The following is a 26,462-nucleotide window of genomic DNA, read 5'->3' on the forward strand; positions in this document are numbered from 1 at the left end:
CTTTTCTAAAACTCCCCAGACAGACAGACACCACCAGAGCAGCCGCCTCTGCCCGCCTCCCTACGGGTCCCCGGATGGTACAAGGGCCCCGGGCCCGGGCAGAGGCCTAGCTGACCGCGGGCCCCGTTTCCCCTTCTTGTCGCCGCAGGGTCTTCACCGTGATCCTGGAGCAGGTCAACCTCATCCAGAGCCACACGGCCCCGATGAGCAGCAAAGGCGCGGGCCTGGACGTCAAGGCGCTGCGGGCCTTCCGCGTGCTCCGCCCGCTCCGGCTGGTGTCCGGGGTGCCCAGTGGGTGGCGCAGCCCCTCCCCTCCCCCGCCTCCCCCTGCCTGGCTCTGGGCCTCTCCCGGCCGCAGAGCAAGAGGGAGGCTGAGCCCACCCCCCGCCCCGCAGGCCTGCAGGTGGTCCTCAACTCCATCGTCAAGGCCGTGCTGCCGCTGTTCCACATAGCACTGCTCGTGCTGTTCATGGTCGTCATCTACGCCATCGTCGGCCTCGAGCTCTTCAAGGGCAAGATGCACAAGACCTGCTACTTCATCGGCACGGGTGAGGGCAGGGGCGGGCTCCGGTTCCGCGTCCCCGCGGGGGGCCCTGCCCACACCTCCGCCCTGGCCGCTGCTGCAAAGCTCTGTGGGCGCAAGTGATCCGTGGCGGGCCTCGCAGCCTGTGGTCCCTAGAAGCCTCGCCTCCAGGGAGGTCTGCCCCGAGCTGCTGCCTGCAGGCGCCTCCGAGCGTACTGTATCCGTGGGTCCGTGCGGGGGTCCGTACCCACGCCCTCCGCCCAGCCTCCCTGCGGTCTGCACCGCACTCGCCCACGGGGGCTGTCCTCCCTGACTTCGCCGTCTTGTTGAGACGCCCCCCTCCCGTTCCTGCCCAGTGCTCACTTCTCTCGCCGCCCACCCTCAGATATCGTGGCCACGGTGGAGAATGAGAAGCCGTCCCCCTGCGCCCGGACGGGCTCCGGCCGCCCCTGCACCATCAGCGGCAGCGAGTGCCGGGGCGGGTGGCCCGGCCCCAACCACGGCATCACCCACTTCGACAGCTTTGGCTTCTCCATGCTAACGGTGTACCAGTGTATCACCATGGAGGGCTGGACCGACGTCCTCTACTGGGTGGGTCCGGGCTCGAGCCCGCTGGCTGCCCCCTATACCTGTGGGCTTGGGGCCAGGGTGGGCCTGCCAGTCCGGGATCCAGGAGGACCCCCTGCTCCCCCCCTCCCCCCAGGCGAGTGTCCCAGCATCCCAGGGGGAGGAGGGGTTGAGGTACCACCTGTGTCCACAGCCCCAGGAGCAGTGAGGATGGAAACCAGGAGCTTGGCAGCTTCTGTCTCAGCTCCTACCTTGTCCCCAAGCCTGGCTGTGAGTGACTCGCCCCTGACGGGCAAGGATCTCAGATTTCCCAAGGGAGGAAGGGCCCTGTGAGTCTCTCTCCTCACTGCTGGGCAAGGTTGCTTTCCCATAAAAAGACGATTGGATATCAGGTCCCTCGTCTGTAGAATAAAAATACCACCTCCATCATCAGGTAGTTATGATGGTTAGTGAGGGTGGTGACTGAGTCCCCACAGTGCTGGCTCACACCCAGTGTGTAGTCCTCCTGTTGAGAGGTTCTTTATTTGGTGTTACTCAGAGATACTTGATCCTCCAGCAATGGAAAGCATGATCCCGTTTTCCGGATAAGGAAACTGAGGCTCAGAGAGGTTCGGTGACTTGGCCCCTGATGGCTAGTGAGTGACATGGCCAAGACTGACCTCTAGTCCACCCGGCTGCAGCCCTGGAGCCTGGCCACGGGGTGACAGTGCCGATGGGGGACAGTCGTAGAAATGTCAAATGCTTTGCAAACGTAAAGGATTAGTGTGACCGGCTCGCGTGAGCTCAGATTATGGGAGCCAATTATTAAACGCTTCAAAGGACTGTCACAAGTGTGACCAGCCTGTGAGGAGCGAGCTCACATCATCAGCCCAGGAGGCGCTGGGACAGGGCCCAGAGATGCCGGGGGACTCATTGGAGCCACAGGTGCTTCCTGAAGGAGCCGGCCGAGAGCAGGCTGAGGCTTGGAGTGTTTGTACTTGGAGAAATCTTGGCTGTTAAGGAGGCTGGAGGCGGCCGGCTGGAGGCGGCCGGCAGGACGGGGTCCAGGCAGGGAGCCGGGCAGTTGGAGGGAGGCAGGGCTCCGACCTGCTGGCCAGGTAGCCGTCAGCAAGTCCCCAGTGCTGCGTCTTCAAGCCGGACCCGGGTGCCGGGTGCAGCGAGCAGGCCAGCTTGTGGAGGGGCCTCACACCCGTGTCTGGATCCAGGTGAACGATGCCATCGGGAACCAGTGGCCTTGGATCTACTTTGTCACCCTCATCCTGCTGGGCTCCTTCTTCATCCTCAACCTGGTGCTGGGCGTCCTGAGCGGGTGAGGGGCTAGAGGCAGTGGGGTGGGGGGGTGGAGGGGGATGGAGGAGGCAGGGAGGGAGAGAGGGAAGAGGGCGGGGGCTGTGACTTAGAGCTCCCACTCCCCCCCAGGTCCCCTTTAGCCGGGAGCGGGCTCCCCGCTAGCGAGGAAGAGCGAAGATGCAGGGAGAGCACCCTTTCTCCACCTCCCTCCCCCCTCCTTGAGCCTTCTTCCACCCTCGCTTCCTTCGGCCTCTCCGCCCGCAAAGCCCCCGAGAGCCCAGCCTGCTGCCCCTGGAGGTGCAAGGTCTGAGGCTCAGCTCTCAGAATGGCCTTGGGCTGAGCACAGACGGGGGCAAGAGGCCCCAGTTTAAACCCTTGCACTACTGCTTGGTGGCCGCGTGACCTTTGCTAATTCCCTAACCCCTCTGTGCCTCAGGGTCCACCTCTGTCACAGAGGAATAATGTCCGTGCCTGTTTCACGGGCTTGTTGGGAGAACCGCTCGAGTCAGTTCCAATAACGTACTTAGAGCAGAGGCCGGCACACCACGGGCGCTGAGCGCTCCCGGTCATTCCCCTGTGAGGCTCCACTGCAGCCGCGGCGGGCAGCCTGGAAGTGGCCACCACCAGCCCCAGGAGCTGCCCTCCTGTCATTGGGGGGGGGTCTGTGGACTTGGAGAAGAAGGACCTGCTTTCCTTTTTATTGACTCTATCTGGAATTCGACGCTTCCTTTCATGAAGTGGTCACAGCACTGCCCGTGACTCGTCCCAGTAGGAAGCCCTTGTCAGATCCCAATGTTGCAAGTATCACTACCTTGAAATGGTGACAGTTATTAGACCTGAGACTAGATCTTGGCAGTTAATGAATTACTAAAGAAGCATTTGTTCAGCCACTAAGCCGTGTCCGACCCCACGGACTGCAGCACGCCAGGCTTCCCTGTCTTTCACCATCTCCTGGAGTTTTCTATGTAACTTTAACACCATTTCTTTCCATCTCAGCAACTACGTTTTCATAGCACTGGTTCTGTTGTCAGGCTCTGGTTTCCAAATGAAACATTTTACAATGCTCCCCAAAATCCTCCCAAATGGAGCGTTTTCCACATGGTTCTGAGGAGGGACCCACAGCTTTCACAGGAGCCCTGAACGGACCAGGGCACAAGGTGGCCAGAAACTCTCTTGGACCCGGCCCCAGGCAGTGTGAGGGCGCAGGCACTGTGAGCAGACCCTCCCGCTCCCCCACCCCTCAGGCTGGCTGCCCCTCGGCCCTGCTCAGAGCCTTCCCCGACCCTCGGGTCCCCCCGGCCCAGTGCCACAGCCTGGTTTCTTCTAGGCCCAGGACACCCACCCCACCCCCCAGGCCTCAGGTCTGTAAGCAGAACTAAATTCTCCAGGCGGCCTAAAGGGTTAGGGCTGCGGGGAAAACAGTGATACCAGGCAGTTCTCGGCCTTCTCCAGGCAATATAATCTGACTAGGGCCAGAGCAGGAAGTCAGGCCAGACTTCACTAGGGCTCCTGCACCAGCTACAGGAGGGAGCCACGAGCCAGAGCCCTGCTTGCTAGTTCCTGGCGCGGGGTGAACGCACTGGTGTGTCCAGGGGCTGGGCTGGAGGAGGGGCCGAGGTGGCACGTGGCGCCTTCGTGGTGTTGGGTACATGGGGAGTGTGCAGTAACCTGCTGTTGCTCCCGGCTCTTCAGAAATGGCAGTTGGGGAGTGTTTTTTGTCTTCGTACCTTTTGGTCCAGAGTCTCCCCCAGCTGCACATGCGCACAGGGTTTCTAGTCCCATGAGGTTTCTTTGTCTCTTGTTGCTGGAGGAGAGGTGTGTTCAGGTGCAAGCAGGGTACAAAGGGTCGCAGGTCCCAGCCTGACTCAGGAGGGTCCACGGCAGTTCTGTTAGGCAGTGGATGGTCGTGTCACTAACCCCTGCCCAAGGTCACCCAAGACGAGGTGGGAGAAATGAGACGGGATGAGAAGGAACAGTAGAGGGGGGCTGAGTGCGCCAAGTATCCTGGAGGGCGGGGCTGGGGGAGGGCTGCCCTCGGCCCCTGGCAGGTCCCCGGATGCCGGTGATACCCGGGCCAGGAGGATGGGCGCGTCCAGCCTTAGAATGGGCTCGGTGACCCGAGAAGCTCCATCCTCACAACTGGTTCCTCCTCCTCCTCCCCGGCCCCCTGCAGGGAATTCACCAAGGAGCGGGAGAAGGCCAAGTCCAGGGGAACCTTCCAGAAGCTGCGGGAGAAGCAGCAGCTGGAGGAGGACCTCCGGGGCTACCTGAGCTGGATCACGCAGGGCGAGGTCATGGACGTGGACAACTTGAGAGAAGGTGGGAGCCATGGGCCATGGTCAGCACCCCACCCTGAGCTGCCCTCATGGCGGCCCTCGTAAGGGCATCCCCACACCCTGCTCCCCCACAGCCCCGGGGCCTGACGAGCAGGACTGACGGCTCCACTTAGCAGATAAGGAAAAGTGGCCCCTAGAGGGCAAGCCTGGCACCTCGAGGTGGAGGCAGCCAGGTGGGCCCAGGGCCCGCTCAGAGCACCGACTACCAAAGTACCTCGCTGCCCCCAGGAACCACCCTCCCAAAGGTGCAGGCTCTCTGGCTCCTGGGAATCAGGAACACGCAGAGGGAGGGGTCCAGGCCCATGCAGGGCCTCTGTCCCAGCTGCCCCGGTCACTTCCCTTTCCTGGTGCGTCCAGCCCAGAGGGGAGCCTGGCCGCCTGTGCCTCTCTGTCCCCAGGGAAGCTGGCTCTGGATGAAGGTGGCTCCGACACAGAGAGCCTGTACGAAATCGCGGGCTTGAACAAAGTCATCCAGTTCATGTGAGTGTCTGCCCGGCTCCGGGTCCTCCCAGCCCCAGTCACCCCCTTCCCCCCCGCCGTGGGTGGCTTCTGGGTCACGTTCCCTGAGTGCCAGTGGAGGGCATTGAGCAGATGACCTATTTCCACATCACGTGAGGAAGACCCTGGGAGCCGGTGGGGTGATTAGTCCCAGGAACCTCTGCTCCAGCCAGGGAGGCGGGCAGCATCGCAGGCCTCTGGGGCAGGGGACTGGAGCCCTGGCACCTTTGTCTCAAGAGGACAGTGTGTTTATTTGATTGGCTGCTTCCAAATCACACACAATTGTGACTTTGAAAAATCCAACAATAGAGAAATGCATCAAAGAAAAGATGAAGTCCTTGTTGCCCTTCAAAGAGGTAACCATGGTAACAGATTTGCATCCCTCCAAGGCTGCTTCTACGCATTCATTTCTCTTACACACACATGCACGTGTGTGCACACACACGAGTTTTTTACATGACAGCGTTTCTCATATTAACCACAGTCACTTCAGAACCAACAAAAGTACCCAACACACAGGAGGGCTTGCTGAATAAATGAATATGATCCACACATAAACTAGTAACTGACATTCTAAATGTAGAATGATCTATTTAGGGCAAATTTATACACACAAAAACTTGCTTTTTAAAAAAGAGACTTTCTTTTCTCAGAGCAGTTTCAGATTCACAGCAAAACTGAGCAGAAGGTACGGAGTCTGCCCACCTGCCCTCCCCCTGACCATGCCCGGGGCCCGCCAGCACCTCCACCAGATGGTCCGTTTGTTACAACTCATGAACCTGCATGGAGAGCATCATCACCCCGAGTCTAGTTTATGTTGGGGCTCATCCTGTGTTTGATGATGCATACCCACCATTATAATATCATACGGAGTGTTTTTGCTGCCCTAAAAAGCCTCTGTTTCTGCCTATTCACACCTCCACCTCCCACCCTGGGCAACCTACCACTGAGCTTACTGTCTCCAGAGTCTTGCCTTCCCCAGAACGTCACAGTGTGTGATCTCAGGCGGGCTCTTTTTACTTGGTGACATGCATTTTAGGTCCCTCTGCAGCTTTGCAAGGTGTGATAGCTCACAGACACACCTTCTGGTGGTAGATCTTTGAACATAAAATATTCCACAGCATGAATATGTCGTAGTCTATTTAATCTGTCCAGTTTGGGGCAGTACAAACAGTGCCAAAGGGAACAGTTGTGCGTAAGAGTGAACATCTCTGCCTGGTGGATTCCTACAAACAGACTTGCTGAGTCAGAGGGCATGGAGATTCTGAACCCTGGTAAACACTGCACAAAGGTTGTGCCAGTGATGGAGGTGCCCTTTCTGTGAACCCTCCCCAACACCAATATGACCAATTTGACTTCATGACCAGCGAAATGGGGCATCCCAGTGTGGCTTTACTTAAGATGGAAACGTATGGAGCACTACTCTGGGCCTGGCACTGTGCTAAATTCCGCAGCTGCGTTGTCTCTAGTGACCCCCAAGGTCAGCATCGCTGCTGTTCTCCTCTGAAATGTGAAGATATTTGCTGTAGGAGGCAAGATTTGCCATCTGTCTCTGCAGCTCACATTCTTGTCTCCTCTGGTGTGGCTGGAGGAGGGAGTGGGTGGTCACACTGAGTGTGGCTGGAGCGGCGTGAAGGCAGCTTTGGGAAGGTGGGGGCTCTGGTAACACAACCTTTTCCCCACCTCCCTGCCTGCTTCTCAGCCGACACTGGAGGCAGTGGAACCGCGTCTTCCGCTGGAAGTGCCACGACGTGGTAAAGTCCAGGGTCTTCTACTGGCTGGTCATCCTGATCGTCGCCCTCAACACCCTGTCGATCGCCTCGGAGCACCACCACCAGCCTCTCTGGTTGACCCACCTGCAAGGTGAGACACGTGACTGCCAGCCAAAGCCAATGGTGCCTCAGGTTCTGTGAAGTCAGTTAGATGTTGACATCATTTTCTAGGAACTCTGGTGATGGTCTTCTCCTCCTCGTGGCATTACCAGGGCAAATATTAAAAACAGCAACACACTGGGGACCCTTAGGTGCTTGCCAGGTGCCTGGGCAAATGATCACAAATACAGCTACTGGATGGGCCGGCAACCAGCAACTGAGCACTTCACACATCCAAGTTCGCTCAAGTTCTGCTCCAGACACAGCAGCCGCTCACCAAGGGTTTATAGCATACACTCTCTGTGTAAGGCCGAGTAAAGAATGCAGGGAACACAGAGAAGAAAGATACCTCTCTGACCTTCAAGGAGCCTCCTGAGCCAAAGAAGAAGACAGATATTGATGAGTGATGTCAGGTCACCTAGGGAGGGCAATGATGGAGGTAAATATAAGAGGACGATTACAGAGGAGGGGAGGCTGGATAGGAGAAAGAAACTCTGGTTAAAATGATGAAAAAGATAAAAGAAGGAAAACTGCTAGAACACTATCTTTTTCTGTGGGGAGAAGACAGGAAATAATGTTACAGATCAGATGCATGTATGCATTCATCCATCTATTTGTCTATCCACTCATCCATCAATCTATCCATGCATCTGTCCATCTGTTCTTCCATCCATCCATCCATCTAACCATCCACCCATCCACCATCCATCCATCCATCTAACCATCCACCCATCCACCACCCATCCATCCACACATCCATCCATCATCTAACCATCCATCCATCCATCCATCCTCCATCCATCCACACATCCATCCATCCATCCATTTAACCATCCACCCATCCACCATCCATCCATCCACACATCCGTCCATCATCTAACCATCCATCCATCCTCCATCCATCCACACATTCATCCATCCATCCATCTAACCATCCATCCATCCATTCATCGCAGCCAACATTGTTGAGAACCCCTTAAAGTGTGTCAAGCATCGTTAATGCATTGTCAATAACCAATGTGGACAAAATGTGAACACTATCCACCAAGAGGGGTCAGAGATGAATTTGAGGTCCCTGGCCTACGCAGATAAATGAATGGCAGTGCCACTTGCTGATATGGGGAAGACATTCAGTGACCAGGTATTTTTTGGGGGTGGGGGAGGACAGGCAGTCCCCATCAGCTTAGTCTTGGGTATGTTGAGTTTGAGGTTCCTTTGAGACATCCCAGTGAGATGTTGAGGAGACAGACGCAAAGTAGGTCTGGGACCCAGTGGAGAGGTCTGGGTTGAAAAGTCAGAATCTGGAGTCACTGGCAGGCATGATAATCGAAGCTTGGACTTTAGAAGACATCACCAGGTCCCCAGAGGACAGTGTGTACTCACATGCTCAGCTCAAGTGTAGCACTCAGGGTGAGGTGGGGGTGCCTCTGTAGAGGGGTACAGGAGAAGCTGGAGGAATCCCAGGGGTATGTGGTGTCCAGGATGCAAGGCAAGTGAACGTTTTAAAAGGCAAGAGGGGCCTTCCCTGGCAGCCCAGTGGTTAGGACTCTGCTCTTCCCCTGCAGGGGACATGTGGGAGGTCAAGGAAATGGGGTTAAAATGCCCGTGGCTGGAGTGAGGAGGGTGGGCCTGCCAAACACTGTACAGTTTACCTTGTTAGAAATCTAGGCTGTGTTCTTTCAATGGGGAAAATTCACCAGGTTTTACTGGATCTGGAGGACAGGGAGAGGAGAATGCCCTGGAAACGGGGGGAGGGTGCCAGGTGCGGGGCCCTTGTGTCGCTGGCAGTGGGGGGTCACTGGGGGCCTGGCCCAGGCGGGATGCGCAGGGGAGTGGTGCTGAGCTCCGCGGGCCGCCCTGCAGACGTGGCCAACCGGGTGCTGCTGGCCCTGTTCACCGTGGAGATGCTGATGAAGATGTATGGGCTGGGCCTGCGCCAGTACTTCATGTCCATCTTCAACCGCTTCGACTGCTTCGTGGTGTGCAGCGGCCTCCTGGAGATGCTGCTGGTGGAGTCGGGCGCCATGACGCCCCTGGGCATCTCGGTGCTGCGCTGCATCCGCCTGCTGCGAATCTTCAAGATCACCAAGTGAGCGGGGGCGTGGCCCCGCCGTCCGGCCCCTCCTGCCTGCCCCGCCCCGCCCCTTCCCCCTCCCCCCTCCCAGCAGGGGGCGTGGTCCCGCCACCCCGCCCATCCGCCTGCCCCGCCCCTCCCGCCTGCTCCGCCCCGCCCTCGACCTTTCCAGCAGGGGGCGTGGTCCCACCCGCCCGCGGCCCGGCCCCGCCCTTCCCGCCGGCCCCGCCCCTCCCCCTTCCCCCTTCCACCTCCATCTCTCCTGTTTCCTTACCTCTGACCAGGCCGATTGAGGGGCTTGGAAAAGAGGGAGGAAAGGGAAGAGGCTGGGAGAGGGAGGAAGGAAAGGAAGCCGGAAGGGGAGGAGGAGAAGGGGGGCTTGGAGTGGTCGCGGGCCCTGGGGGCAGGGGAGGAGTGGGCCTCACCCCCGAGGGGCTTAGAGTCTAGTGGTGGCCCCGAGAGTCAAACGGCCACCCTACTGAGGAGAATGAAATGACAAAACGGGATGGGAGCTCTGGATCCAGGCAGCCCCAGCCTCCCCGGCTGCCCCACCTCAGCGCCCCGGTCCCGCCCCGTCCTCCAGGTACTGGACGTCGCTGAGCAACCTGGTGGCGTCGCTGCTCAACTCCATCCGCTCCATCGCCTCGCTGCTGCTCCTGCTCTTCCTCTTCATCGTCATCTTCGCCCTGCTGGGCATGCAGCTCTTCGGGGGCAGGTATGACTTCGAGGACACCGAGGTGCGGCGCAGCAACTTTGACAGCTTCCCACAGGCCCTCATCAGCGTCTTCCAGGTAGGCCAGAGCCGCTGCCTGCGCTGCCAAGCGGGGCCTCGCCTCCTCTGATCCACCCCTGCCCCCTCCAGCCGCAGAAGGTTTGGGGGCAACATTGGGACTCTTGGACAATGTAGTCCCCAGGGAAGACCCTCATGTGCCTCTGTCCCCACCCCCCAGGTGCTGACAGGCGAGGACTGGAACTCTGTGATGTACAACGGGATCATGGCCTACGGCGGCCCGTCCTACCCCGGGGTGCTCGTCTGCATTTACTTCATCATCCTGTTCGTCTGTGGCAACTGTATCCCCTGGGGCACAGGGCTCAGAAGAGAGCCCGGAGTGGGAGGGGCGGGGAGAGGGGCTGGAAGTGGGGGTCCAGGTGCCCAGGCCCTCTGAGGGAGGGGGAGAGCGCCAGGATCCGGGGTGGGGGAGGGGTCAGCGGTAGGGCAGTACCTTCCAGCAGGAGGTTGGGGGACCTCGGGGTGACTGGTGAGAGCGGGGAGGAGTCAGTTCCAGAAAGACGGGGGGCCCGGAGCACTGGGGCAGGCAGGTGCTGCCGAGCCCAGCACCCCAGCTCCTTAGCGGCGCCCCAGACATCCTGCTCAACGTCTTCCTGGCCATCGCTGTGGACAACCTGGCAGAGGCCGAGAGCCTGACTTCCGCCCAGAAGGCCAAAGCTGAGGAGCGGAGACGCAGGAAGATGTCCAAGTGAGTGGGTGACCCAGCGGGAGGGACCTGCCAGAGAGACGGAGGGAGGGCGTCCCACACAGGAGAGCTGAGCCCATCCTGGACCAAACCTTGCTCCGAGCTGCAAAGCCGGAGGGCGCCACCACCGGGGCAGTGCTGGCTCGTCGCGGAGGGAGGAGGTGCACAGCCTGCGCTGCTCCTGCCCCCACGGAGCGCCCCCCCACCTCAAGCACTGGGTGGGGTCAGGGAGGGCGCTGTCAGGCTGAGCAGACCCCAGAACCTTCCAGCGGGGCCTCCACTTTGGGTTTGCTTGGTTTTCCAACTCAGGGGGCTCCCGGACAAGTCGGAGGAGGAGAAGGCAACGGTGGCCAAGAAGCTGGAGCAGAAACCCAAGGGAGAGGGCATCCCCACCACCGCCAAGGTGAGCCCGTCAGCCGTGGGGTGCTCTCAGGGGCTGTGGGGAGGGGCCTCTGAAAGTCCCCCTTTCGCCCATGCCTTAGGGTGCTGCGGGAGGGGCCTGTCTGCCTGGGCACCAGCCAGGTGAGGGCAGCTCCATCGCAGGGAAGCCTTTGCGCTGAGGGCGCACGTGCCCCAACCCAGGAAGCAGACTTCCTCTGCATCGTGCCCCTCCCTGTCTGACGCTCTCTGCTCCGCGGAGCAGCAGCGCAGACCAGCTTCCAGCCCTGCTGTTCGGTCCCAGCCTGGGGACTGAGGACCGAGAGCTCAGAGGGGCAGGGGGTGGGGGGCGGTTCCTGGCCTGGGGACTCCTGTGTCTTCTGGGAACTAAGCGGTGGCGGGGGTGCAAGGCTCAGGCTCAGACAGGCAGGGGTCCCTGTGGCTTTCTGGGCCTGGCTTCCCCTTCGTGAGACGGGAATGACCGTGACAGCAGCACCCCCAGGCTGTAGGAGGCTCAGGTGAGCTCACACCTGCACGCCCTCCGGCCGGTGGGGACCACAGCTCTGGTTTTCACCTTCCTCGCGTTCCTCCCTCCAGCTGAAGATCGACGAGTTTGAATCCAACGTCAACGAGGTGAAGGACCCCTACCCCTCGGCCGACTTCCCAGGTGAGGGTCCTGAGACCGAGGGCAGGATGTGCCGGAGTAACTCCTCCTGCTGGCTGTTCCCCCCAAATGAGGGTTTGTGGAACCCAACCCCAGGAGAGAGAAGCTCGGAGTCCATTTATCTCAACGGGACTCCTGCCCTCATCAACGGCACGAGCTGGGAGCCTGCCTGGCGGGCAAGTCAGGGGCAGAGCCGGGCCCAGCACTGCGGTCGCTTGCATAGCAGGACCCCCTGCACCCCCAGCTTGTGAGCCACCCCAGGGTGGTGCATCCAGCCCTAAGACGGGAGCTGCAGCAGCAAGGCTCAGGGACCTTGCTCCTGGCCCCACTTCTGGAAGGTCCTGAGGCCAACAGCTCATAGGCCAGTGTGCTGTGGGGAAGGGAGGTGCCCGGCTGGACCCTGCCAGCCCCCCATGCCGCGTGTGACTCCCTGGCTGCTAGGGGTTCACGGCTGGGTTCAGAGCACGGGAGCCAAGGGAGTAGCGAAGCATGGAAAGACACCCCAGCTTCTCTCCCCTCCCCACAGGGGACGATGAGGAAGACGAGCCTGAGATCCCAATAAGCCCCCGGCCCCGTCCACTGGCTGAGCTGCAGCTGAAGGAGAAGGCGGTGCCCATTCCAGAAGCCAGCGCCTTCTTCATCTTCAGCCCCACCAACAAGTGGGTGGCCCCTCGGCGGTGGGGCAGGGTGGTGGTGGGGTCTCAGAGAAGGCTGCTTCCTGCTCCGAGAAGACCCCCTTCTCCCAACTCTCTGGGCCTACAGTTACACTGTGAGAAAGTCATTCCCTTAACTTCAGATCTGTTGCCCCATTTAAAGTGCCAGCATCTCCAGGAGACATATGTTTTAAGCGTCACGCATTACTTACACCTGAGCAGGACTGGATATGTTGGTTCCTTTCTGAGAGCAGAGCGGGGCTGTAGTTCTCACGGGCTTCAGTCTGACACCTTCAGATAACTGACCATCGTTCTCCTGGAGTTTCAGCGGTCAGCCTCAGGGCTGGAGAGCAGCCTGCCCCATGTTTTGATGGAAGCCATGGGATGGACGGAGTGTTGGGGGAGCGCTTGTTGGGGGATGGGATGGGGCTGTGTAGCAACAGAAGGTGGGGCGGGGCCCGGCATGTCCAGCCAGAGACCACCTGGAAGCAGGCTGACCTTCTCCACTGACCAGGGTGGAGGCTGCTGAGGCCCGAAGGCCCCGTTCAGAGCCTCCTGACCCTCCCCCTCGCCCGCAGGATCCGCGTCCTGTGTCATCGCATCGTCAATGCCACCTGGTTCACCAACTTCATCCTGCTCTTCATCCTGCTCAGCAGCGCCGCCCTGGCTGCCGAGGATCCCCTCCGGGCCGAGTCCGTGAGGAACCAGGTGACGGCAGCCAACTCAGCGCCCCCAACTCCAGGCAACAGGCACCCACACCTCACCCTGAGACCCCCCGTTCAGCTCTATCCGCTATGTGGCCCCTCGCATCACAGTTGCTTAGAGTTTAAGTTCCCAGACCCATAACTGCACAACTCACTCCTTCTGGACAGTGTGGTCACAGCATGTGCCCTAGACAGGCTCTAGGTGCTGGGTTTTAGCAGTGATGATGGTAGGCATGATGGTAGTGATGGTGTTGATGCTAGTGATGGTGGTGGTGATGGTGGGGATGGTGAAGATAACGGTGGGGATGGTGAAGGTGTTGGTGTTGACAGTGATGGTGGTGATGGTGGTGATGGTGGTGGGGGATGGTGGTAGTGGGGTGGGGGTGGTCTAGACGGTGATGGTGGGGGGGGTGGTAGCGGGGTGGAGTGGTCTTGACGGTGATGGTGGTGGTGGGGGATGGTGGTAGTGGGGTGGGGGTGGTCTTGACGGTGATGGTGGTGTGGTGATGGTGGGGGGGGGTGGTAGTGGGGTGGGGGTGGTCTTGACGGTGATGGTGCTGATGCTGATGAAGGTAATGATGCCATCCCTGCTCCGCTCCCTCTCTTGCTGACTTCTGCCCTGCCACCAGATCCTCGGGTATTTTGACATCGGGTTCACCTCTGTCTTCACTGTGGAGATTGTCCTCAAGGTGAGTGAAGGCTATGAGACAACACCCCTGGCCGGCTGTGGCCCCCGCTTACACAGACTGTGCTCCCTTGGGGACTGGGTCGCAGGGAGGAGGGACAAGTGGGAAGGTGGCAGAGAGCAGCAGGGGCAGACTCTCAGGACCCAGGGGACCGGGTGGTCTCAGCTCAGAGCTGGCATGAGTGGGCGAGCAGGTGGGTGGGTGCAGGCCTGGGCTATGGTCAGCGGGCGGCCTGTGCGCCTCTCAGCAGAGTGCCCTGTGTGTCTGTGAAGCCTTGGGCACCTTCTTCCACCGTCCAGGCTCGGCTTGCCTAAGTGCAGACGGGGAGCGGTGATCTATTCCCAGACCTTTGTTGTCAGTCAGAGAAGCAGCTGTTGCCCTGGGCAGGGTTTCCGGCAGCTCTGCCCTCTCACGCCCCCCCACCCCATCCACTCGCATCCATAGCACACTGCTGCCCTCCTGTTCTCAGGGTGGACACACTGGGTTCACACCACCATGGTGGGGGCTCTGGGGGCAGAGGCCTCCCATCTGTGACTGGGACCCGGAGGGAAAAGGGGAGCCGTGCAAGGGGAGCAGGCCCAGAGCCGGCTTCAGTGTGAAGGGAGGACAGTCCCTTCATTCAGGGGCCTGTTTATTTAAAGAATTGATCAGAGGGACATGGTGGCTTCCTTGGGGTCCAGGAGGACTTCTTGGAGGTGGTGACGTTAGAGTAGGCCTTGAGATTGGACAGGACTTCATCAGAGAGACAACAGGGCAGTCCAGGTCGAAACAGTGACTGATGCATTATACAGAGATGTTTCGGATGTGCTCAGAAAGGAGAAAGTGGCCCCTCTGGGCTGGGATACAGCAGGTTTGGGGTGGGGGGCGGCGCCGGGCAAAGACTTCAGTCTTGACCAGCTGTTGAGCCTGACCCAACCAGCCTAGGACACTTTCCAGGGAGGAAGAGGAGGAGGGAAGAGGAGGAAGAGGAGGGGGAATTGGATCTGCAGGGCAGAGGGCAGGGCTTCCATAACAAGGAGACCCGTGACTCCCATGGCCTCGCTGCCCAAGAGAGGTCCCTGCGCTACAAGAACCAGGCGCTGAGGATGGGGCAGTGCCCTGAGGACTCAGTCGGGAGTGTCCCCAGGTGCCCCCACCGGGGGGGCGTGTCCCCTGGCTCCACCCACCCAGGGGCGTGTCCCCTGGCTCCACCCCCACCAGCAGGGAGTGTCCCCAGCCCCCACCACCAGCATGCCGCCTCTCCCCCTAGATGACCGCCTACGGGGCCTTCCTGCACAAGGGCTCCTTCTGCCGCAACTACTTCAACATCCTGGACCTGGTGGTGGTGGCCGTGTCCCTCATCTCCATGGGACTCGAGTGAGTAGGGCGGCCGCCCGTGTTGGTTGGTGGGCACCGAGCTGCCAGGGATGGCACTCAGGGTCCCTTGGGCTGGCACCAACTGGCCTGAGTGACAAGGTTCGGCGGGCAGGGTGTGTGTGGGAGACCAGGAGGGCATGTGGAGACAGGGCAGTCGCCCCCAGCCCCGTGGGGAACACAGCCCTCGCACCCCGGGAGCTCCTGTGTGACAGAGGGACAGGTCTGCGGGCGCTCCCGAGGGGAGCAGCACAGGGCGGGACACACGCAGCCTCAGGGGAGGGCCGGGCAGACAGGCAGGGGTGCAGAGAGCTGGAGGCAGGGGGAGGCTGAGCAGGCCGCCCCCAGGTCCAGCACCATCTCCGTGGTGAAGATCCTGAGGGTCCTGAGGGTGCTCCGACCACTCCGGGCCATCAACAGAGCCAAAGGCCTGAAGGTGAGAGGGGCCCAGAGGGACCCTCGGGGTGGGGGGACCCCAAGCCTGACTCCAGACTTAGCCCAGACAACACCGGCTGGGCCTGCCCCCTTTGCTCAGTGGGGGTGGGGGTGCACCCGGGCAGCTCTGTCCCTGTGAGCCCCTCTGTCCTCGGCAAGCTGGGAGGCAGCTAAGCTTGCACCCGGGGCCCCTGGGCTGGGACAGGGGCGAGGAGAGGCAGGTGCCGACCGGGCCTGGCGCCCCCGCAGCACGTGGTGCAGTGCGTGTTCGTAGCCATCCGCACCATCGGGAACATCGTCCTGGTCACCACCCTCCTGCAGTTCATGTTCGCCTGCATTGGCGTCCAGCTCTTCAAGGTGAGCCCCGCCGGCCCACGCCCAGTGCCAGCCCACGTCCACTCCAAGCAAAGGGAAGCTGCTGTGAGGGCGGGTGTCCTGAATGCAGGGGTGTAAGGCCCGCTGTCAGGAGCCTGGGCGCGGACCCTCAGGGGTGGCCCACCGCTGTCCCACTGGCTCTCCAGATCGAGGCCCCCGTCTGCCGGGCCGAGCAGCACCCTCCCTGCTGTCGTCCTCTCCACCCTCGGGGACAGAGCCGGGCCTAACACGCGCCCACCCAGCCTCTGAAACCCGAGTCCCCACTGGTGTGTCCACCTGGAGCCTCTGCAGGGCGGAGGTGGGGGGTCCGCTGTGTCACGTCTGGGAGCCCCCCTCCGGTTCTCAGTTTCCTGGGAGAACTCAGCCATTCACTCCCGTCTGGGACTCAGCTAGCCCTGCAGTGCAACTTCTCTTCCAGAGCTGACTGCTGGACGCCTCTGGCTTTTAGATCATGTGCAGGATGCAGACACGGACCCAAGGACACATCTACATTCCTGACCTTCTGGTCCTTCCAGAGTCCTCTGCTCCCGCCCCCAAAGCACCATCTTTTCTATCACAATTATATAACCTCAATCATTCTTAGACATGCAATAGAAGGCAATGGCACCCCACTCCAGTACTCTTGCTTGGAAAATCCCATGGATGGAGAAGCCTGGTGGGCTGCAGTCCATGGGGTCGCTAAGAGTCGGACACGACTGAGCGACTTCACTTTCACTTTTCACTTTCATGCATTGGAGAAGGAAATGGCAACCCACTCCAGTGTTCTTGCCTGGAGAATCCCAGGGATGGCAGAGCCTGCTGGGCTGCCATCTATGGGGTCGCACAGAGTCAGACACGACTGAGGTGACTTAGCAATAGCAGCAGCTTCATCTTACAATCCCTTATTCATTCAACAAACATTTCGGGAGCAGTTTCTCTGGGTCCAGGCCTCTGCTAGGGCTTGAGAGGGCCATGAAGCAAACCCCACTAGGTCATCCTTGCGGGCAGAGGCAGGCTTTGGGGAGAGCTGTCAGGGTGGGGCTCCCAGAGGACGTTTAGGGGCCGAGTCCTGTGGGCTTCTGTCCTGGAGGGGCGGGAGGGGCGTCTGGACTGACAGCTTACTCTCAAAACAGTGCTCACAGCGGGCTGCACGTGGCCCATCCCCAGATCCAGCCAGGCTGCCCTGCCCTCCTGCCCAGCGTTGCCCTCTGCAGCCTGGGGACCCTGGCACCCCTGAGGGCAGGGTCTCGATGTGACTAACTCATTCTCACCTTGGCACCATCTGGGCTGCCGCATAGGAGCCCCCCAGACTCACTCCCCAAGGAATGAGGAGCAGCTGCCCTTCCGCCCTGCACCCACTCTGTGCCTTAGTCTCTTGTCAACAGACCCCCAGTTCCCACCCGCCCACATCACAGTCAAACAGCAGGCACAGGTGGCGTGTGCATCACGTCTGTAACGCGCTTGTCACGTGCATCCGTATTACATCTGCCTTCCATACTAGACCGGCCGTTTAGCTTCAAGTGCCCGGATACCTGCCCACGGGCGGCTGCGTCCTGTGCCTCAGCTTCACCTTCTGCTCCGAGACGTCAGGGGAGGTGGCAGGGTGGGGTGTGGCCTTCAGCTTGTCCTGTGTCCCTGGCCGAGGCAGTCCCCTCTCCTGGCCCTTGAGGGACCTGGACCAGTATCTGCGGGTTCCAACTTAATTTAGCCGCAGTCAGACTGGCAATCACCTTTTGCGCAAATGAAACCTTCCGCAGGCACCCAGTATGTGAGGCAGATCAGAGGAGAAGCAGCTCAGGCTGAAACCCTCAGAGGAGTTCACAGAGGCCGCCCACTGAGCCCTGTGGGTGGGCGTGCCGGGACCCCCGCGCCATGTAGAGATAAGAGGTCTCATCCGGCCCAGCTGGGCTGTGTCCCTGGGCCTGAGTGGGGGCGTGGGGAGGCGGGGCAGCCTGGTCCTTGCTCTGTGACGGGGAGACCCAGCAGAGGGGGCAGGGGCTGCGCCCACACTTCCCTTCCTCGGGCCGGCCTGGGCACCAGCAGCACCATCACCCAGAAGCCGGTGCCCAGCCTCGCCGCTGTCTGCCCGGCCGGGAGCAGGGTGTGACAGACGGTCCTGGGCCCTGCCCCATGGCCAGGCCGCCCCGCAGAGACCCAGACCCTGCCCTCCTTCCTCCCTGCCGCCACATCTTTCCACCCTGTTTCCATGACAACCTGTCTCCCTCCTTCCCTCGGGACGCAGGGGAAGTTCTTCAGCTGCAATGACTTGTCCAAGATGACGGAGGAAGAGTGCAGGTGTGCAGGGGGAGGGCCTCATGCGGGGCAGGGCAGCCCTTCGCTGGGGAACTGGGGAGCCTGGGCCCCTCGGGCTCACAGAAGCTGCTGCCTCGGGTGACCTTGGGAAGGGTCCTGGGTCTGGACCACACTCACTGCCCAGGGCCTGGAGGATGTGGGGGGGCCCGCATGCAGTGTGGTGACCCAGCCCCCCGACCTCAGGGGCTACTACTACGTGTACAAGGACGGGGACCCCACACAGATAGAGGTGCGTCCCCGCCAGTGGGTGCACAATGCCTTCCACTTCGACAACGTGCTTTCGGCCATGATGTCCCTCTTCACCGTGTCCACCTTCGAGGGATGGCCTGAGTGAGTGAGCGGGGACCCTGGAGACATGGCCACGCCCAGGGGAGGGCCGGGAACCACCTGCCCTCCAGTACCGGCCGGGCGTGGTGGGGGCTCTCGCGGCGTGTGTGTGGGATGGGGTGCCGCAGAGTCAGCCTGACCAGGGTCGTGCGCAGCTGGGCCTCCCTGGCCACAGGGGCGCCCCCCGAGTGACTGGGGGAACACGGCACCCCATGCGGGACGGGAGGCAGGCCCCTTCCCGGATCTGCTCCAGCCTTTCCGGGCCGAGTCCTAACTTCTCCCGCAGGTGACTGTCCAGGTGGCCCCCAAGGTCAGTGGGACGGAGCCCACCCTTCCTAGCCAGGCTCATCCTCAGCCCAGCCTGCCGCTGTCCTCTGCCCACCCCAGGCTGCTGTACAAGGCCATCGACTCTCACGAGGAGGACAAGGGCCCCGTGTATAACCACCGCGTGGAGATGGCCATCTTCTTCATCATCTACATCATCCTCATCGCCTTCTTCATGATGAACATCTTCGTGGGCTTTGTCATCGTCACCTTCCAGGAGCAGGGGGAGACTGAGTACAAGAACTGTGAGCTGGACAAGAACCAGGTGCTGGGCCCCCTGCGGCCAGGCTGAGGCTGGGGCCAAGGAAAAGGGCCCTGGGGTGGGGGGTGACCCCTGACCCTCCTCAACCCATCTCCCACCCGAAGCAGCACTTGGTGGTCGGGTGGGGTCCCCTGTGGACCTGTCGTGATGCCCAGAGCCCCTAGAAATGGGCATTGTTGGCGCCAGAGGAACCACAGCCTGGGCGGGACCCTTCCCTGAACAGCCCGGCAGAGGCCACAGCTGCCCTTGGTCTGCCGAGGGCAGGACCCTCCAGCCCAGGGCGTGGGCGTGGGCGTGGAGGGGGCCCTGGCGCTGACCTGCCCGACACATCCTGTCTCAGCGCCAGTGTGTGCAGTATGCCCTGAAGGCCCGCCCTCTGAGGTGCTACATCCCCAAAAACCCCTACCAGTACCAGGTGTGGTACATCGTCACCTCCTCCTACTTTGAGTACTTGATGTTCGCCCTCATCATGCTCAACACCATCTGCCTGGGCATGCAGGTAAGGCCGCCGGGACCAGGGCCTGGGCAGCCCGGGGGAGGGGGCTCCAGGCTGGACAGCCCGCTCCATGCCAGGCATTGTGCTGAGGGACCCGCGGGGCAGAGAGGTGCCAGGCACTCAACGGTGTATGAAGGCGGTGATTCAATGGCTGCGGCCACTCTGGCATAGGGGCTGGCCGCACAGGGGGATGGGCCATGTGGGAAGCCCAAAGTGCCTTCTCTATTTTCCTTCTGCTGTTGCATGTCTGAGTGCTGGAGATGGTTGGAATGTCGGCTCCAGTCCCAAGAAAAATGGGTTTAATATTCACAGAACAGGTGTCTCTGAGGAGATGCGCACACTTTGTAGACAGGCCACAATCAGCAGCGTCATCGCGTGCTCAGTCCCTCAGGCGTGTCTGACTCTTTGAGGACCCATGGACTGTAGCCCACCAGGCTCCTCTGTCCATGGGATTCTCCAGGCAAGAGGACTGGAGTGGGTGCCGTTTCCTCCTCCAGGGGATCTTCCCCTCCCAGGGGTCGAACCTGTGTCTCCTGCATTGGCAGGCGGTTTCTTTACTGCAGAGCCACCAGGGAGGCCCCTCAAGCAGCATGGTTATCAACCCTTAATTAAGCATCTGATGCCTTACGCCCATGAATCAATAGAATTGCACAGCAAGGCCCCTGGCCCAGGAGTCACACACACTCCCACTGACCACAGGCTGCGGGGTGGGGCAGGTCTGGAAAGGGAGTCCCGAGCTGGGGGCCCAGAGCGGAGGAGCTGGGCTCACGTGGGGGCCCAAGGCAGCAACAGGGTCCAACAGCCCAGCCAGGACGGGTGGGGCTGGGGCGGGGGCAGCGTCAGAGCCTCTGCTGCCTGGGGAAGAAGTGCATTCTGTCAACTTTATTTTTAAAAGGGTGAGAGACTCCTGGGAAATGCTGGAGGACACGGACCTCAGGAGGGCCGTGGGGCAGACCCGAGGGGGCTGAGGTCGCTACTCCGGGCTGCCTCTGTGTCCCCGGGGGGGGGGCAGCTGGCAGGCACAGGTGATCTCAGGTGCCACCCGCAGGTGGTGGTGGCCATCCCAGCCTGGAACCAGGGGGCTTCCCTCCTGGTCCTGTGCCCAGGCGGCTCTCAGGAGCTGGCCACAGAGTGCCCCCCAGCCTCCCAGAACAGACGCGTGTGGGTAACCTGTTCACAGGACCGGGGCCAGGCCCCCCTCTCCTCCCCTCACGGTCCTTCTGGGGAGAGGGCGTGGCTGTCAGGCCCGGTAGGGTTCTGGACATGGCCGGAGCAGGCTCCCCGTTCTCTGAGACTAAGGAAAGTGGGACAGGGGGTGGGGAAGAAGGCGGGGCTCTGGGGAGCCGCCCAGCCCTCCCTGTGCCCCCACAGCACTACAACCAGTCGGAGCAAATGAACCACATCTCTGACATCCTCAACGTGGCCTTCACCGTCATCTTCACGCTGGAGATGGTCCTCAAGCTCATGGCGTTCAAGGCCAGGGTGAGTCCTGGGCTCTGGGGAGAGGCGAGCGCATGTGGCCGGAGGGGCCTTCCGGGCAGCCCCGTGGGCACTCAGCCGGCCGGCCGCTCAGTTCTGGCGGCAGGAGTGGACGGTATGTGCCAGTTCCCCTTCGGTCCCTGAGTGTCTGAGCAGCAGCCCCAGGGCTGGGGAGTGTCCTGGTCCCAAGTCCATGATCCCCTACCCCGTCAGGTCTGCCTGCCAGCCCCAAACTGGGCTTCAGGGGGTCGGGCGGGGAGACATCCCTCTGTGGACAGGACCCCAACCCTGAGTTTCCCAGGCATGCTGCCTTCCTGTTGGGCCACTTTATGCTCTGGAGGGAAGGGAGCAGAGGAGGGGCCCTGGAGCACCCCTGGGGAGTGGCATCGTGCCCCTGCCCCCAGCAATTCTGCATCCCTAGGACAGGGGCCGCCGAGCTCCTTCCTTCCACAGCTCACCCTGGGACCCCCTCCCCCAGGGCTATTTTGGGGACCCCTGGAACGTGTTTGACTTCCTGATTGTCATCGGCAGCATCATCGATGTCATCCTCAGTGAGATAGATGTGAGTACTGAGAGGGCGGAGCCATCGCTGGGGCGGGGCTGAGGCCACAGACGCTGGTGGGGTACCCACCGGTGTGCAGCCCAGCACCCCAGGCCACAAATCCTGCAGAGCAGACACCTCAGAGTCCAGGCACAATGAGGGTGCCAGGCGGCCCATGGCAAGCGCCACAGTGGACAGGAGACGTCTTGTCTGGGTGGGGTGGTCAGGGAAGTCTTCACGGAGGTGGCGCCATGTGAAGGGACCTTCAGGAAAGGGAGGTGGAGAGGGAAGAACAGCACCGTCAGAGTGGCTGCAGGAGGCAGATAAATAAACAAGAAGGCCCAGGGTGTGGAGAGCTCAGCTCAGAAACAGGCAAGCGTGCACGGGTGGGGGAACTGCTGGAGAGGCAAGTGGGGGGCTCCAACCTTGTGTTGCCGGCAGTGGGGGGGTCACTGGGGGTCTCTGGTCAGGGCAGTGGAAGTGATCAAAGCTGCACTCCTAAAAAGTGGATCTGGAGGTGAGGGCAGGAGGTGAGACGACCGAAAGTAGGCACAGTTAGGGAGGCGGCCATCTCCTCCTCAGACACGTTCCTCATGCCCACGTGGGCTAGAGACACAGCAACGGACAGGGCAGCAGGGAGGACAGGCAGTGAAAATCAACCCACCACGTGGCAGGGGTGGCCACTGAAGGGGTGGGGGGTGCTGTCAGGTGGCCCCAGTCCAGCCCTGCATGAAGCATGGCTGTGGGGTGGGGGGCGGTGCACGGCCCCTCGGTAGAGGGGAGCTGGGAGGGTGTGGGCTGAGGCTGAGGGCCAGCGGGAGGCCTGGTGGCAGGGGTGGGGAGTGGGGAGCTGAGCTCAGAGACAGGGCAGGGGCTGGACCACGTCCTTTATTCAGTTCAGTCGCTCAGTCATGTCCGACTCTTTGCAACCCCATGGACTGCAGCACGCCAGGCTTCCCTGTCCTTCACTGTCTCCTGGATCTTGCCCAAGTTCATGTCCATCGAGTCGGTGATGCCATCCAACCATCTCATCCTCTGTCGTCCCCTTCTCCTCCTGCCTTCAATCTTTCCCAGCATCAGGGTCTTTTCCAATCAGTCAGTTCTTCGCATCAGGTGGCCAAAGTATTGGAGTTTCAGCTTCAGCATCAGTCCTTCCAGTGAATATTTAGGACTGATTTCTGATACAATTGAGTGGCTGGATCTCCTTGCAGTCCAAGGGACTCTCAACAGTCTTCTCCAACCCCACAGTTCAGAAGCATCAATTCTTCGATGCTCAGCCTTCTCTGTGGTCCAACTCTCACATCCACACATGACTACTGGGAAAACCATAGCTTTGACTAGATGGACCTTTGTTGGCAAAGTAAAGTCTTTGCTTTTTAATATGCTGTCTAGGTTGGTCATAGCTTTTCTTCCAAGGAGCCAGTGTCTTTCAATTTCATGGCTGTAGTCACCACCTGCAGTGATTTTGAAGCCCAAGAAAATAAAGTCTGTCAGTGTTTCCATTGTTTCCCCATCTATTTGCCATGAAGTGATGGAACCAGACACCATAATCTTAGTTTTCTGAATGTTGAGCTTTAAGCCAACTTCTTCTCTCCCCTCTTTCACTTTCAGAAAGAGGCTCTTTAGTCGTTCTTCACTTTCTGCCATAAGGGTGGTGTCATCTGCATATCTGAGGTTATTGATATTTCTCCCTGCAATCTTGATTCCAGCTTGTGCTTCTTCCAGCCCAGCGTTTCTCATGATGTACTCTGCATATAAGTTAAATAAGCAGGGTGACGATATACAGCCTTGATGTACTCCTTTCCCTATTTGGAAACAGTCCATTGTTCCATGTCTGGTTCTAACTGTTGCTTCTTGACCTGCATACAGATTTCTCAGGAGGCAGGTAAGGTGGTTTGGCATTACCATCTCTTGAAGACTTTTCCACAGTTTGTTAATTAGTCCTTTGTTAGAGTCCTAGATTTTGTTCTGGGGGGACCAGAGCCCCTGCAGGCTCTTACACCTGGTCTGACTTTGGTTCTCAGAGGACCCCTCTGGATGCTGCACTGACAGAAAGCTGCAGGGAACACTAGGGGTCACTCTGGGGGAGCGGTCAGGAGGTACCCCAATCACCCGATGAGGGGTGGCTGGTGAGCTGTGGAGGGGCCAAGTGACCAGCAGCTGGATCTGCTGGAGCGTTGAGCTGACAGCATTTGTTGATGAACTTCATTTAGGGGGAGAGGAAAAGTAATCAACCATGACTGCAAGGATCTTGCCCAAGAAAATGAGCTTCTATTTTCTGAGACGTGGAAACTCCGGAAGGAGTGGGAGCAGGGCAGGAATCAAGAGTCCTGTTCGGGGCGAGACAGCTCAGGATGCTTGTGGCTGTGACACGGAGCAGGCTTGGATTGGTCAGGCTGGAGTCCTAAGTCAGAGACTCTAGGAAGGAGCTGGCATTTAGAGTCGTGGGAGTGGGTGAGACAAGCGGCAGAGAGAAGGGCGTCTAGAGGGTGAAGATACGGGGGCTGGCCGGTGGCGCTCCTCCAGGAGCCCTGCCTTACAGCCTCCTGGGGAAGAACGGCCGTCAGGAGTCGGGATGGGCGAGAGGCAGAGCGGGCTGCGGGCCTGGACGGTTCTCTCCTTTTCCTACAAAGAGAAAGAGCCTCGAAGTTGGAGAGAGTATGCAGCCAAGGGGAGTTTTTTTGAAAACGGAAGAAATTACAGCACATCCTGGGCTCAGGGGAGAATCAGGCAGTGGGGGGAGGGGGCGACTCCAGGAGCCACATCCTTGGGTCAGAGCCCTGGGGCCCCTGGGGAGCGCTGGCTCTGGGAACCTGGTTCATCCCCCAGCAGGAGGGGGCTATGAGTCCCATGGCCATGTGGACAGCAGGATGAGTTGAGTGCCACCCGGGGCCACGGGAAGGAAGGCATCAAGGACACTGGGGCGGGGGGGGGTGGGCATCTCCATGATTCCGCGCTGGGGCTTGGGGTTCGGGCGGGAGCTGCTGTGTGTGTCGGCGGGGGGGGGTTACGGGTCGTGCATCGTTGGAATCACAGGCCTGGAAACACGGGCCACTGCCCCCAGCACGTGGCAGCCACCCCATAAATGGAGGAAGGGGACGGCTGGAGCCCAGGGGAGTGGAGGTTCCCACAGCATCCAGCCAGCAGGGCCTCCGGGCTGTGGCCAGGGAGCACCCAGGCCATGGGCTGTGGGGGTGACAGACAGCAGGGCGGCCTCCCCAAGAATGTGAAGCTGGGGAGGCTGCAGGTGAAGGGGGGGAGCAGGGGACAGGAAGGGCATCCCGGAGCCCGAGGCTGGATCACAAGGCTGAGTCCCCCAGACTGTGCACCTGCTGGCTGCGTCCCAGACAAGCGTGGGGAAGAGCATCCCGCCTGGGACGTGGGTGGCCGTGGCAAGGTTACTTCAGGAGTCCAGGAGAGGACCAGCCCCCAAGCCAGCGCGCGCCACGGCCCACCAATGAGCACCACAGCCCTGCCAGCCCAGGGCCAGCCCTCGTGGGTGGGTGGGGGCAGGATGGGGGGCTGGGGGGAGGGAGCAGCCAAGGACAAGTCTGGAGTCTGCAAGGGAGGGGCCTGGCAGAGAGTGGCGCCTTCTGTGGTGGGGGGCAGGCCTGGCCTGGGGTACGCACGCCGGCTGGAGGGGGTGGGGCCGAGGGGGGCAGACCAGGGCGCCCTGGGGCCTGTGTGCACGTCTTCTTCACGCTCAGGCCTTGCTGGGAAGTAGCCCCCGTGGGCCCCAGGGTTTGGGGCAGCACCCCTCACTGCTTAGTCTCAGCCCAAACGACAATCAGTCACTTCTTGGAGCCTGAGGTCTGTGGGGGAGTGGGGGGTGTCAGGGTCAGGCAGAGCCCTTTCTTCCGTGCAGGAGGGCTGAGGGCATCGTTGGTCACCGTGGGAGTTTTCAGGACAGCAGGTGTCCATCACCAGGCCTGTTTGCTTAAAGTCATGTTAAGACTTTGAATTAAAATGCTGATTTATATTCCTGCTGTATACTCCAGAGAGCAGACGAGGGCGGCGCCGTCTGTTAGCACTTCCTGCCACGAGGGCTCTGCTCTGTCCACTGCGGCAGCCACAAGCCACGCGTGCCTGCTGGTCGCGGGCAATGTGGCCAATGCAGCCGGGGACGTGAATATCTACGTCTGTGTCATTTTCACCATAATCCAAATGGCCACATGTGGCTGCGGGTACCACATTGGCAGCACAGATCTGGCACATGGCTTGTCATCCCTGGCTGCATATTAAATCACCTGGGTGCATTTACACCTTAGAAGCCAGGCCAAGTCCCCAGGAGTTGACTTAATTGGCCAGGTGGGGACCCAGTAAAGGTGCATATGTTTTTAAGTTCTCTGTGCAATTCTGACGTGCCGCCGGAGCTGAGAACCCATGGTCCAGGAGAAAGCTGCCTGGGAGAATGTTGCTTAGTGGGGAAACCCACGTACTGGGAAACAGTCCCCCGAATAATTAAAGATAAAACCATGATTCCCCATCCCAGAGTTCCAGAAACAGGGCTTCTCCTGAAATGTGGCCCCAGGGAGGAGCTCAGAGAAAACAGGAGAAAAGGCTGCCCCCACATAGCCCAGCCCGTCCAGGAGGCCGGCCCCTGAGATGGAAGCCTTGGTCCGGCTCCCAGGCAGGGGGTCTCAGACTCTCCCAGATGGCCTTTGCCCCTGGAGCGTGGGACCCCCGTGGGGGCCAGCACCGCTGGACTCCCGGAGACAGGGCTGGGCTTCTGCCCAGCAGGAGGGAGAAGGGCTCTCCGCCGTGCCCTCACACACACAGCCCCAGCTCCACAAACCCCAGACCCACAGGCTGCATCTTGGAGGCGAGGGGGACCTGCCCATGTTTGGTCTTCCCTCCTT

At 60.5% G+C, this 26,462-nt stretch overlaps 1 protein-coding gene across 5 annotated transcripts in view; it reads left to right on the forward strand.

Moving 5' to 3' along the window:
• CACNA1S (calcium voltage-gated channel subunit alpha1 S) overlaps positions 1-26,462 on the forward strand; it is a 57,629-nt gene that overhangs the window by 18,180 nt on the left and 12,987 nt on the right. For all 5 annotated transcript variants that reach the window (XR_014053008.1, XM_081487358.1, XM_081487359.1 and 2 more), the window contains exons 4-28: positions 149-291; positions 396-548; positions 909-1,114; positions 2,296-2,399; positions 4,554-4,699; positions 5,115-5,196; positions 6,917-7,077; positions 8,949-9,174; positions 9,743-9,950; positions 10,110-10,230; positions 10,523-10,637; positions 10,944-11,037; positions 11,610-11,679; positions 12,203-12,335; positions 12,908-13,037; positions 13,663-13,722; positions 14,969-15,075; positions 15,421-15,508; positions 15,757-15,864; positions 18,104-18,156; positions 18,358-18,504; positions 18,889-19,090; positions 19,428-19,586; positions 20,955-21,065; positions 21,541-21,624. Coding sequence is in view for 4 of the 5 variants with exons in the window: in XM_081487358.1 (XP_081343484.1) it covers positions 149-291; positions 396-548; positions 909-1,114; positions 2,296-2,399; positions 4,554-4,699; positions 5,115-5,196; positions 6,917-7,077; positions 8,949-9,174; positions 9,743-9,950; positions 10,110-10,230; positions 10,523-10,637; positions 10,944-11,037; positions 11,610-11,679; positions 12,203-12,335; positions 12,908-13,037; positions 13,663-13,722; positions 14,969-15,075; positions 15,421-15,508; positions 15,757-15,864; positions 18,104-18,156; positions 18,358-18,504; positions 18,889-19,090; positions 19,428-19,586; positions 20,955-21,065; positions 21,541-21,624 (3,211 nt within the window). In the remaining variant the exon portion in view is untranslated. The remainder of the gene's footprint in view (positions 1-148; positions 292-395; positions 549-908; positions 1,115-2,295; positions 2,400-4,553; positions 4,700-5,114; positions 5,197-6,916; positions 7,078-8,948; positions 9,175-9,742; positions 9,951-10,109; positions 10,231-10,522; positions 10,638-10,943; positions 11,038-11,609; positions 11,680-12,202; positions 12,336-12,907; positions 13,038-13,662; positions 13,723-14,968; positions 15,076-15,420; positions 15,509-15,756; positions 15,865-18,103; positions 18,157-18,357; positions 18,505-18,888; positions 19,091-19,427; positions 19,587-20,954; positions 21,066-21,540; positions 21,625-26,462) is intronic.

This window comes from Giraffa tippelskirchi, chromosome 5 (assembly GCF_054371585.1).
Source record: "Giraffa tippelskirchi isolate mGirTip1 chromosome 5, T2T-mGirTip1v1.2.pri, whole genome shotgun sequence".
In the NCBI taxonomy this organism is placed as follows: Eukaryota; Metazoa; Chordata; class Mammalia; order Artiodactyla; family Giraffidae; genus Giraffa; species Giraffa tippelskirchi.